Source organism: Geotrypetes seraphini, chromosome 4, assembly GCF_902459505.1.
Source record: "Geotrypetes seraphini chromosome 4, aGeoSer1.1, whole genome shotgun sequence".
Taxonomy (NCBI): domain Eukaryota; kingdom Metazoa; phylum Chordata; class Amphibia; order Gymnophiona; family Dermophiidae; genus Geotrypetes; species Geotrypetes seraphini.
In genome coordinates, this window is record NC_047087.1 from 267,922,691 (window position 1) to 267,935,757 (window position 13,067).

Genomic DNA, 13,067 nt, shown 5'->3' on the forward strand with positions numbered 1-13,067 from the left:
TACTGTTGTTTCCGTCCTGGCTGATGGTATGATAATTCTTCAAGTTTACTCAGGCCGCCTCGAGTCTCTGGAGAGTCTGCAGTATGCTTTCCAAAACCACCGCTGAGGAATCGCTGTGCACAATTCCTGTTAAAGATACTGACTCAGCGACTCGGGCAGCGTCCTGGCCTCCTCCATCTGGGGACGCCATGCTAATCAAGCTCTCGGCGCTCCCACATCGGGCGCTGCCCTGCGCTGGATTCAGCAGTAGTCGAGCTGTTGGGGGAGACAATGTTGTTTCAAGGCCCAAGGCACCGGTGGCTCCTTCCAGCGGTGCAGCAGCAGGCAAAACTCCCCCTTCTTCCATAACCGGCGAGCTCATCAAAAACCGGTCCAAAAGCGCTTGTCCGGGTGTGGAAAGGTTCCCCAGAATAACGCCTTTGCGTTTAGTATGTAGCATGATCGAAATCAGACCAACGAATGCTGCAAAACCTGAGGTAAAATGGACCCATTCTCAGCCAGCTCTCACGCCAAAGCCATCTTGTTGATTAGCTGGGAAGTGATTTTATGGTCACTCCCGAGTACAGCTGTTAGGCTCCTCCAAGCTTATGGTAGTTTGGATTGCAGGATTTAGCTCTGAAGAGTTTTTTAAACCAAAAAATATTTAAAAATTACAAAATAAATTGTTATTAATTTAAAAATAATTATTCAAAATTATAAAATATATTAATTAGTTTAAAAAATCAGTAGAGAATCAATAGGAGGAGGAGGTTTTTGAGCCAATGAGGTAGCTCACTATTACAGTCTGCTTGAAAGCTAAAGGCTGGAGTCTGAGGGTCTTTCCTCCTTCCTTTGTGATACCCTTTGAGCTGAATGAAGATTATAGTAAAAATTAAACTGATATTTAATTCCTTTTGAATAAGGAACAAGTGAGAATATCCCCTAGGTGTTTGGATTGTTGAGGAATTAGTTTCCTTAGGGTTGTATGATTGTGGAGTGTTTCACTTGGGATTAAGTGACTTGCCCAGAGTCACAAGGAGCAGTGAGAGATTTGAACCCACAACCTCAGGGTGCTGAGGCTGTAGATCTAACCACTGCACCAAACTACTTTTTTTTTTTTAAGTGCATGCTGAGTTTAGACCTTAGCAGATTTCTTGCATTTTTATAACTGTCATAAATGTTAGCACCTAAAGCTGACATTACTATGCATAATTTATAGTATTCTGTAAGTTTTAAGTGTGTAAATATCAGTGCCACTTATGTCCCACCCATGCCCCTCCCCTCTAAATGCCTCCCCTTGCAATTATATGGTAAGCCATGTTTGGCACACCAGCAAATGACACATTTAGGCAACCTATTATAGAATGAGGAGGTAATGGAAAAATTGGTCACATAGGACTGGAGGTTCCAGAGAAATAAGCTTACTTGCCAAATTCATTTTCATGGAAGAAGCAGGTCCAATTTCTGAAGCACAGAAACTTTATTATGGTGTAACACAGAAGTGAGGGAAATACACCTTTTAAAACTGTCTTCTACTTCTTTACTTTCCCAGTAACAGACACATACAGAGCCAACGCACATACAGATATATACACACACTCAGACAGTATAAAAAGAATATAATTCCCATGTGAACAACAGTAAAGTAGAATCTCACTTAACCGGAACTCTCACCAAACCGGTGGGGAAAAAAATGTTCCCCGAAGCACCAGTGGCAATGCTCCTGAGCCGCAAGCCTCCTTCCCTCTTTGAAGCCCTGAAGAACTACAAGTGACGGCAGTCCTGAGCTGCAAACCCCACCTCTCTCCCGACCTGAAGCAGCAGTGGTCCTGAGCTCCAAAGCCCTCCTCCTTCCCTCCCTCAAGCTCCTTAGTGGCAGGAGGAGGCGGTTCTGAACCATGAACCTCACTTCTGATGCACCAGAATTTTGAGGCTGCCTTCTGCTGACAGGTTGTGCTTCAGGTAAGGAAGGGAGAGAAGGAAGGAGCGAGGGGGTTTGTGGCTCAGGACCGCCACCTTCTTCTGCCACTTTAGGGCTTGAAGGAGGGAGGGATGAGGGATTTATGACTCAGGATCGCTTCCGTGCTGGTGCTTCGGGGAGGAAGGGAGGGGGTTGGAATTGAGACTGTGTTAGAGAAGGTTTCTAATACTCTCAATTAACCAGAAAACCAGATATCCGGTATCAACCAATTCCCGTGGGTGCCGAATAACTGAGATTCTACTGTATGTAGGAAAAATGAGAAAAATGATCATGTAAAGAAGATATGATGCAATTCAAAAGTCTTTAAAGAGAGATACTGCATTCATCCAGATAAGTCCATGGCACAGAGATAAAAAGACATGACACGGCCATGTTTCAGAAACAATGCCTGTGTCAGAACTCAGAAGAATGGAAAAAAGGATCCGAATGAAGAAAATAAGAAGAAACACAAGCACAGGCATGTTAGATGCAAAGCATTGATAAAGACAGAAATTTGCAAAAGAGGCAAAAACTCATAACAATTTTTTAGGTACATCAGAGCAGAAAACCTGTGAGGGAATGATCAAGGAGCAAAAGGGTCACTCAGGGAAGATAAGGCCATAGCGGAAAGACTGAATGAATTCTTTGCTTCGGTCTTTATGGAAGAAAATGTAATCTGAACTGGAAATGGTTTTCAAGGGTAATGATGCAGAGGAACTGAAAGAAATCTTGGTGAATCTGGAAAATGTACTAAGCCAAATTGACAAGTTAAAAAGTGATAAATCGCCAGGACTGGTGGTATACATCCCATAATACTAAAAGAACTCAAACATGAAATTGCTGACCTGCTGTTAGTGATCTGTAACCAGTCACTAAAATCATCTGTAGTACCTGAAGATTGGAAGGTGGTCAATGTTATGCCAATTTTTTAAAATGGCTCCAGGGGAGATCCGGGAAATTACAGACCGGTAAGCCTCACTTCAGTGCTGGTCAAAATAGTAGAAACAATTATAAAAAATACAATTGTGGAACACGTAGACAAACATGATTTAATGAGATGGAGTCAGCACGGGTTCAGCCAAGGGAGATCTTGCCTCACAAATTTGCTTGACTTCTTTGAAGGTGTGAATAAACATGTGGATAAAGGTGAACCGGTTGATATAGTATATCTAGATTTTCAGAAAGCTTTTGATAAAGTTACTCACGAGAGGCTCCTGAGAAAATTAAAGTGTTATGGGATAGGTGGCAAAGTTCAGTTGTGGATTAAGAATTGGTTATTGGATAGAAAACGGAAGGTAGGGTTAAATGGTCATTTTTCTCAGTGGAGGAGAGTAAACAATGGAGAGCCGCAGGAGTCTGTACTAGGACCGGTGCTATTTAATTTATTTATAAATGATCTGGAAATTGGAATGACGAGTGAGGTGATTAAATTTGCAGATGACACTAAACTGTTCAAAGTTGTTAAAACACATGCAGATTATGAAAATTTGCAGGCGGAGCTTAGGAAATTGGAAGACTGGGTGTTCAAATGTCAGATGAAATTTAATGTGGACAAATGCAAAGTAATGCACATTGGGAAGAATAACCTGAATCACAGTTATCGGATGCTAGGGTCCACCTTGGGGATTAGCTCCCAAGAAAAGGATCTGGGTATCATCGTAGACAATATGATGAAACCTTCCGCCCAATGTGTAGTGATGGCCAAAAAAGCAAACAGGATGCTAGGAATTATTAAAAAGGTATGGTTAACAAGACTAAAAATGTTATAATGCCCCTGTATCGCTCCATGGTGTGACCTCATCTGGAATATTGCATTCAATTCTGGTCTCTTATCTCAAGAAAGATATAGTGGTGCTAGAAAAGGATCAAAAAAGAGTGACCAAAATGATAAGGGGATGGAAACTCCTCTCATATGAGAAAAGACTAAAACGGGTAGGGCTCTTCAGCTTGGAAAAGATACAGCTGAGGGGAGATATGATTGATATCTACAAAATACTGAGTAGAGTAACAAGTGGATTCAATTTTTTACTGCATCAAAAATTACAAAGACTAGGTCACAATCGATGAAGTTACAGAGAAATTTTCTTTCACTCAGAGAATAGTTTAAGCTCTGGAATGTGGTAAGGAGCGGACAGCGTAGCTGGTTTTAAGAAAGGATTTGGACAAGTTCCTGGAGGAAAAAATCCATAGTCTGTTATTGAGAAAGACATTGGGGAAGCCACTGCTTGCCATGGATTGGTAGCATGGAATATTGCTACTCTTTGGTTTTGGGCCAGGTACTGGTGACCTGGATTGGCCATTGTGAGAACGGGTTGGTACTGGGCTTGATGGACCATTGGTCTGACCCAGTAAGGGTATTCTTATGTTCTTATGTCTCAATCTGTCCTCCTTTTTCTGGAGCCATAGGTTAACCCTACTCCATCATCTCCATAAAAGGCATTGCACAGCCAGTTCCTGCCCCTCCAAACTTTCTGTGTAAGAGGGAATGGAAATCTGCCAGTCTTGAGCATTTGCAGATGCTCACCCCTCCCTCATTCTCTGCTGGCCAACCTTGCAATTTCTCTTATGCAGATGTAGTTGCCACCCCAGGGGAAGAAAATGAAAAGAAACACCCAACGGCGAGAGAGGCAGGGGAGGAAAATATTTGGGGTACCATGGTGCCTGTGGCTCTTCTTGTTCTGAAGTCTATGTTGTCCCTTATATGGAAAAATGATCCCCTTGTGGTAGTACCACGAGAGTACTGCTAGGAGATGCAGGCTCCATTTTTGATCCTGGCATCAGCAGGGCAGGAGTGACTGGGGATCACTACTGCATATCCTCTAGACTAGCACGGATATTTTAAGGTACAGTTTAGGAAGGATTATAGGGGATGTGGTGGGTCTTCCTGAGCTTAGGATAGCTTTTGGGTGGAGGCATTCCTGAGGGGTGTGTTTGGGGCATTACTGGGGACCTTGATGGTAGGGCCTAAGTAGGGTACTGTTACTACAGGTGTTGTCCCTTTAAAAGCAGCCAGGAAGCATCAGGCTGCAGCTTGGCAATCTGATGCTTCTGAGCAGTAAAATGACCCCAGATAAAAACTGGGATATTATATCATGATTTAAGAGCCATAATATGACTTATGATGGGCATCTGATTTTCTTTGCAAGTTGATTTATGAAATTTGCATAGTAGTGAATTGCATTGCTTGCATTTGCACATTTTGAAGCATGTCACTATGAATCCTGCAGTGGCTTAATTATTGCCATGTTAGGGCAGGACAAGTTGCATTAGAACCCTTTAAATTGGATTAAGGGGCAAATGACTATTAATAGTAATCATTTCTAATCTAATCTGGGATTTATGAGTCACACGATGCCTAAAAAGGTTCAAGGCGAAGTTCAGTGCAGTTCAAAGAGATACAAATTAGTGCAGCACAAAAATGTCAGTGGTGGTACATTACATTGCTATAGCCCTACTAGACATGCATGGCGGTGTACACATTATCCCCCTTTAACAAAACCGCAAAAGCAGTTATTAGCGTAGGCTGTACTCTGAATGCTGTGCGCTGCTCCCGACACTCATAGAGTTCCTATCATACGTCAGGAGCAGCGCAGAGCATTCAGAGCACTGGCCTGCGCTAAAAAACCGCTTTTGCGGTTTTATAAAAGGTGGGGTATATGCAGGTATTTTCTATGTCTCTAGTGGGCTCACAATCTAAATTATTTGTACCTTGGACAATAGAGGGTTAAGTGACTTGCCCAAGCTCACAAGGAGCTGCGGTGGGAGTCAAAGCCAGTTCATCAGGATCAAAAGCCCACTGCACGAACCATTAGGCTACTCCTCCACGTAACCCAAAGCCCTAGCACAGCTTGATAACTTTCCCAGGTACATTAGATCGATTGTGAGTCCACTGGGACAGTTAGGGATAATGTTTGAGTACCTGACTGTAAACCGCTTAGACCACCTTGATAGGCAGTATATAAATACCTAATAAGATAAAAATATAAAAATAGAAAACTTCCCTTTATAAATAATATTGCACTTCTATGAATTCTTCAGTGTTGGGAATATATCTCTATTTCAGACATCAAGATAACTGCTTTTTTAGACCATTTCTAGCAAATTAGGATGGAAGAATATCATCCATGCATTTTTTGTTATTGCTGATGTTACATAGTGAACCACCAAATGAACTGAGACAGAATGTTCATTTGAATTGATTTAGAAAGTGGACTGAAAGCACATCTTTTTAAGTAGAGCTTTCCACACTCCTGCCCCACTGTTAGAAAATGAGTAAGTGACTGATTTACGCTGTATTAATGTAAGATATTTTAGCTTGGTGCTGTATTTGTATTATTGTTTAACTGTTAAAAAAAAAAAAACCCCAAAAAACGCCTGTAATATTTAATCTGTATTATTTCTTAATTTGTTATCCTCTTAGACTTTTAGATAATGCAGGATAATAAATTTGTAAATAGTAAACAGATAAACACAGCACGGCATGTAATCTATTAGCATTCTTAATGCCACATTAAATACCTAGCCAGAATTTTAATAATTTAAATAATGAAGATTGAATTTTCCTTAAAGCAAACTAGCCTTCACATACATGGGACCGCAGCTAAAAGTGAAACAATAAATCCATGGTGCATTATAGTGTCTCACTTTGTGCCACAATTGGATGACAGCTGATAAGAGATTATCATAACTCTACAGAGAGGCTAATGGTGTCCTTTACTAAGGGTGCGGTAGCTGAATTAATCACGCACTAACTATTTAGCGCTTTGCTAAACCTAACGCATCCATAAGACTATAAAGGGTACTGTTAGCACATAGCACGTGCTAGAGATCAGTTACTGTATGCTAAAACACTTAAGGCTCTATTTACTAAGCTGCACTAGGCGGTTTTAGCGTGCACGGCACTGGCATGCACGCTAGACGCTAACGCCTCCATTGAGCTGGTGTTAGTTTTTCTGCATAGCGTGGAGTTAGCGCGTGTTAATCTGCAGCACGCACTAAAAAATGCTACCGCATTTTAGTTGCGTGTGCTGCACTTAGTAAAAGGAGCCCTTAGCGCACCTTTGTAAAAGAGGGGTGGTAAGTAGCTTATCATTCCCAATTTAACCCCCCCCCCCCTTTTACAAAACCATAGCATGTTTTTTTAGCACCAGCCGCAGTAGTAACAGTTCCAACGCTCATAGGAATTCTATGAGCTTGGAGCTGTTACCACCATGGCTGGTGCTAAAAATCGAGTTAAGGTTTTTGTAAAACAGGGTGGGGTTACAGATTTAAAATTTCTGCTAAAATTTGTATCAAAGCATTTATTTGGAGCACTCTATTTACCATATAAATTATTGTACAAATCATTAACCAGAGGGTTCCTTTTGCTAAGGTGCACTAACCAATTTAGCATGCACTAAGGACCCCAGTGTTATTTTCAATTGCAGTACAAAAAATACAAAGAGGGATTTTTCATTTTTCCTGGTGGCAGGGCAGGATTAATTCTTCATTTGGGGCCCTAGGTACCCAAGTACATTAGGCCCCCCCCTGGACCTGCCCCTCCATGGCCCTGCCCCCCTCCTTGCCTCTGCCCCCTTCTATGTCCCCCCTCCCTGCGAGAGTGTACCTCTTGGCCCAGCTCCAAAAAGTCCAGTAGCACCTTATCCTTCCTTCTTCATTATTCAGTGCAGCCGAACTCGCAGTCTTCAAAAGGCAACGGGCAGCGGTTTCTACACGCTGCCCACAGCTGACCCAGAAGCTTTCCCTCTAATGCAAAATCCCAGCATCAAGAGGAATGGCTTCTGGGTCAGCAGCGGTAGTGTGTAGGAACCGCTGCCCAGGGCCTTTTGAATACTGCGAGTTCGGCTGCACTGAATAATGAAGAAGGCAGGAAGAAGCAATACTTGGATGCCTGGAGCCAGACACAGAGGCATGTACACTGATGTCATCAGAGCATGCAGCATTCTGGGCCCCCCTGAACTTTTCGGGCCCAAGGCACGTGCCTACTTGGCCTACCCTTTAATCCTGCCCTGCCTGGTGGTGTAGTCAGAAGCAGGTGTGATGCTCCAGTCAAGCAGCCATTTGAGAGCAGAGCTAGAATGGTTAGGAGTAATGGAATTGTTCCTGCCTCAAATACACTCCTAGACCTCCAGGGATTATGTTAGGCCAAAGGTGGCCTGCGGGTGGAGGGGGAGAGGCACTTGAAGTATGGGGGTGAGGACATGAAAAGGGGCAACTCCTGTTGGGGCAGGGAGAGGGTCAAAGTACAAATGTTCATCTTCCACTGAAAACACATGATTATTTTTGGACTGAGGTTGAAAACATGACCAAAAATTAAACTAGACAATAGGGTTGGCATGTGGAAAAAGATAAATCTGGTATTTCCTGGTTGCTGTTAGCTGCAAAATAAAAAATAAGTGCAGCTACCATCATCCTGGAAACAACCCAACATTAGATCTAAGCAGAGAATTCACAGGAGCCATTGAGGAAGCCGCTCAGCGCCGAGCAGCAGCACCAAAGCCCGCTTCCTGCTCAGTACCACTCAGCGGCTGAAGCCAGAACTCGTGGCAGCGACAGACAGGGTTAGCAGTGGGGCAGGAGTGTGGAAAGCTCGCTGCTGCCTGCTACACCTCTGGACCACATGGGATTCCAGCGGCAAAGGAGGTAAGATGGACAGGGTAGGGAGGGGAAGCAGGGTGTAGAGCCTGAAATTAAATCTGGGGGGGGAAGCGCTGGATGCTGGCCTGGAATATAAACCGGAACCCCCATCATCAGTGATGCAACAGAGGAAAGACCCCAGCGGGGAAGGCCACAAAACAGCCTGTTCAGAGCGCTGCCACTGCTGCTGTTTTTGTAGGTCTCAGAGGTATGATATGTAAATCTCACGGTGGGAGGGTCGGTGGGATTCTACTGCAAAGGGGGATGGGAGGGAAAGATAGAAAAATACTGCACAAGGGGATGGGTGAGAGAGTCAATGGGGTTCTGCTGCACAGGGGGATGGGAAGGAGGGATGGAGAGATAGAAAGATGCTGCACAAGGGGATGGGTGAGAGGGACAGAAAGATGCTGCACATGGGGGGAGGGGGTAGAAAGAAAAGCAGAAGAATTTGGGTGAAGGAGAGGAAGGGAGAGATGATTGTTGTACATGGAAAAAAATAAGACAACCCCCGAAAATAAACCCTAATGAATCCAAAATTGATATGATACTGCCTTATTTTCGGGGCAACATGGTAGATAATAAAATTGCCCTTTATTATAATATCCTATAATCTAGCTTTTCCATTATGAGAGCCTATTTTAAGGAACCTCTTAAGATGTTTAGATTCCACCAAATTTTGGTCATCGCAAGGATATAGCTGAAAACCTACATCTTTCTATTGAAAAGGATTTTGCGTATCTGGTTGTTATGTAAATATGCTCTCATTTGCAATATTAGATTTTATGAATTTTATCTTAATGAATTTTTATATAGAAAAACATAGGGAAATATAATACAACCATTTACAATGCTGCCTCTGTCTACTGATTCTCTCTCAGGCTTCCTGTTGCCTAAATCTGAAACTAAATACTTAATTTAGAGACATTCATTAGCCCATCCTAAGGCACAAGGAAATGCTTCCTATTGCCATTCAATATATTCTTTCATAAGGTAATTTAAGTCAGTCAGATTGCAGATATTTATACCAAATATTATGTAAATTTCATTGTTCTTAAGTGAAAGAATAAGAGAGGTTGACATTCTTTACTACATTAATCTGCATTTCTATAATTTTTTTTGTGATTTTAGGTGTGCAATTGTACAAAAGAAGGACACGGGAGACGATGTATGCCATGAAGTACATGAACAAACAACAGTGCATTGGAAAGAGATGAGGTTCGAAATGTATTTAGAGAACTAGAAATCCTGCAGGACATAGAGCATGTGTTCTTGGTGAATCTCTGGTGAATATTTCTTCTTCTGATGCATACTTTTTTTTGGCTGCATGCATTCACTGATAGATGTACGCTTTTATGTTCTTGAAGCAAACAAGAACTATACAATATATTGGGCACTTATAAAAGGCTTCCTGAAGCCTCAGAAGTGATTGTTGTTGAGTCACATTATTTGCTGTCTAATAAGATATATCATCTTGGAGCTGACTTCTTTCAGAGGCTTAAAAAAAAATAGGGGTCTATTATTCAAAATAATTTATCCAGTTAACTTTGGGAATTAAGTAGATATATTTGTTTTCAAAGTTCCCAGGCTATTAGATAGATATCTTTTGGTCAGACATCTCAATGACTTTCCAAAATTATATTCTTAAAACTAGGAGTAGGTGGGAGAATAGCAGATGTGAAGTCAAACTTTAGACAGAAAGTGACAATATTCAGTTAGCCAGTTAAAGTTGGTTCATAGACAACGGCGCGAAAGACAAAAGCGCGCGCTGACAATTGAGCGCAGTGCGCGCCGCCGCACCACTCTAAATTACAGTTTTTAGGTGCTCCGACGGGGGGTTTTGTTGGGGAATCCCCCCAGTTTACTTAATAGACATCGCGCCAGCGTTAAGGGGGGTTGTAACCCTCCACATTTTACTGTAAACTGAACTTTTTCCCTAAAAACAGGGAAAAAGTGAAGTTTTCAGTAAAATGTGGGGGGTTACAACCCCCCACAACGCGGCGCAATTTCTATTAAGTAAAGTGGGAGAATTCCCCCCCAAGCCCCCCCATCGGAGCACTAAAAACAGTAATTTAGAGCGGCGCGGCGGCGCGCGCTGCACTCAATTGTCTGGGCGCGCCTTTGTCCCGGCGCGCTTTTGACCTGACACCGTTAAAATTATCTGGATAAGTTGGCCATAGATTGCAAGCCTAGAATATCCAGATAACATTAAAATATCCAGATACCAGCATCCACTGACTTATCCAAATACCTTCTCAAATAAGATACCCAAATTAGTTATGTGAATATGATTAACCATATATTGTTTGCCTGGAAATTGATTAACCCTATAATTTATACTATGTGGAGGTCCATATTCAAAAAGGATGTCTAAGTCCGATTTGGATGTTTCCCGCTAAAGGTCCAAAATTGGAAGCACAAAAATGTCCATTTTCAAAAGTCAAACTACTAGACATCCCCAAATATTTTTTTTAATCATCTACTTGGACATCTTAGCTGCCAAAATGTCCAGACCACCAGCTTGTCTAACTTTATTCACCATTTTTGACCACAAAAACATTCCAAGTTAGCAATGTCCACATCAGCACCATTTAGAAATGGTGCATCATTTAGAAATTGCATCACTCGCTCAACTAAAAGGGTAATACAACATTTTTACAATGTGATGGAAACTAAATGGAGGGACACCTCATTGATCTCACTATGGAACAATGACATCTTTAAAATCCAAAATATCACCTTAAACTGGTCTATATGGCAGAAGCATGAGATCTGCACTCTACAAGATCTTCTTACTCATAACAACTGGATGTCCTTTGAGGAAATTTGTAATAAATCTAGTCTACCACCCAACCAGTATACTAAATGGATGCAACTAAAGCAATGTGTTAGTGCAGCATTTCCACTTTGAATAAATTAAAGTCTACACCTGACCTTCTACACCAAAGTATTAATATCACTCCTCTTAAAGGTGTTGCCTCCAAATGGTATGGAATACTGTGTCGAGCTCTACCGGTATCTGTATCAATGCAACTTGGCAACCTGATTTAGATATATTCACAAATGATGAAGTATGGCAAGTGGTGTGGACAAGATTCTTTAAATCAATTCGTTCTGCTTCAGTACTTCAATCAACATATTTTTTTTTTACATCAGGATCACTGAACTCCACGGTGATGGGACAAAAGTGTGCGAGATTGCAGCACTGACAATTCTGTGCAAGACACCAGTGCGCCGCCTAAAAAGTGACTTTTAAAGAGCTCCGACAAGGGTGTGGGGGGAACCCCCCAACTTTACTTCAGACTGTTCGCGCTGCTGTTGGGGGGCTGTGGGGGTTGCAATCCCCGACATTATAGAGAAAATGTAACTTTTTCCTAAAAAATTGGGAAAAAGTTAAGTTTACTCTATAATGGAGGGTTCCAACCCCCCCACCCCCCTCCCCAATGGCAGCGCGAAGAGTATGAAGTAAACTAAGGTGTTCCTCACTCACACTCCACGTTGGAGCTCTTTAAATTGTCGGCGCTGCAATGTCGGCGCGCTGAAGTCTCACGCACGAATGACTATGAACCGAACTCCACAGTAGATTGCTAAATTCTCACATAAAGTTTCAAATTTAAGGTTGTCATGTGAGAAATATGTGGGTACATTGCCTCATATGATATTTCAATGTTCTCAGCTCAAGATTTATTGGGACAGAGTTTGGAATACCATTTCCTCAATATTAATGATCCAAGAGCTGCTGAATCTTAAAATTATTGTTTTAGAACAGCAGGGCCTCACGCAACCCCTTTCTGAGCTCAATGCTCGCTTACTTAACATCCGTAAAGTAGAATTTCCTAACATTGCCTTTGAATCTACCACCCCTCAATCTCAAATTATGTCCTCTGGTTTTACCATTTTCCTTTCTCTGGAAAAGATTTGTTCTACGTTAATACCCTTCAAGTATTTGAACGTCTGAATCATATCTCCCCTGTCTCTCCTTTCCTCTAGGGCATACATATTCAGGGCTTCCAGTCTCTCCTCATACGTCTTCTGGCGCAAGCCTCCTATCATTTTCGTCGCCCTCCTCTGGACCGCCTCAAGTCTTCTTACGTCCTTCGCCAGATACGGTCTCCAAAATTGAACACAATACTCCAAGTGGGGCCTCACCAATGACCTGTACAGGGGCATCAACACCTTCTTCCTTCTACTGACTACGCCTCTCTTTATACAGCCCAGCATCCTTCTGGCAGCAGCCACTGCCTTGTCACACTATTTTTTTCACCTTTAGATCTTCGGACACTATCACCCCAAGGTCCCTCTCCCCATCCCTAATAGTGATTTATACGGGGGGGGGGGGGGTTGTGTTTTTTTTAAATAACATTTATGTTCTTTTGTGATGTGGCACAAATTTGTATTTTATTAAGTAATTACTTGTTGATACTATATGGTTGAGATTTTCAACATTTTTCTGGGGTCCTATGGGACACCTATGGGAAAGGGATAGTTGCTAAAT

At 42.2% G+C, this 13,067-nt stretch overlaps 1 protein-coding gene across 1 annotated transcript in view; it reads left to right on the forward strand.

Annotated features, from left to right (window-relative positions):
- Positions 1-9,738: 9,738 nt before the first annotated feature.
- Positions 9,739-13,067, forward strand: part of STK32C (serine/threonine kinase 32C) — an 85,825-nt gene continuing 82,496 nt past the window's right edge. The window contains 2 exon segments of the mRNA XM_033942759.1: positions 9,739-9,777; positions 9,779-9,858. Of these exon segments, the coding sequence (XP_033798650.1) occupies positions 9,739-9,777; positions 9,779-9,858 (119 nt within the window).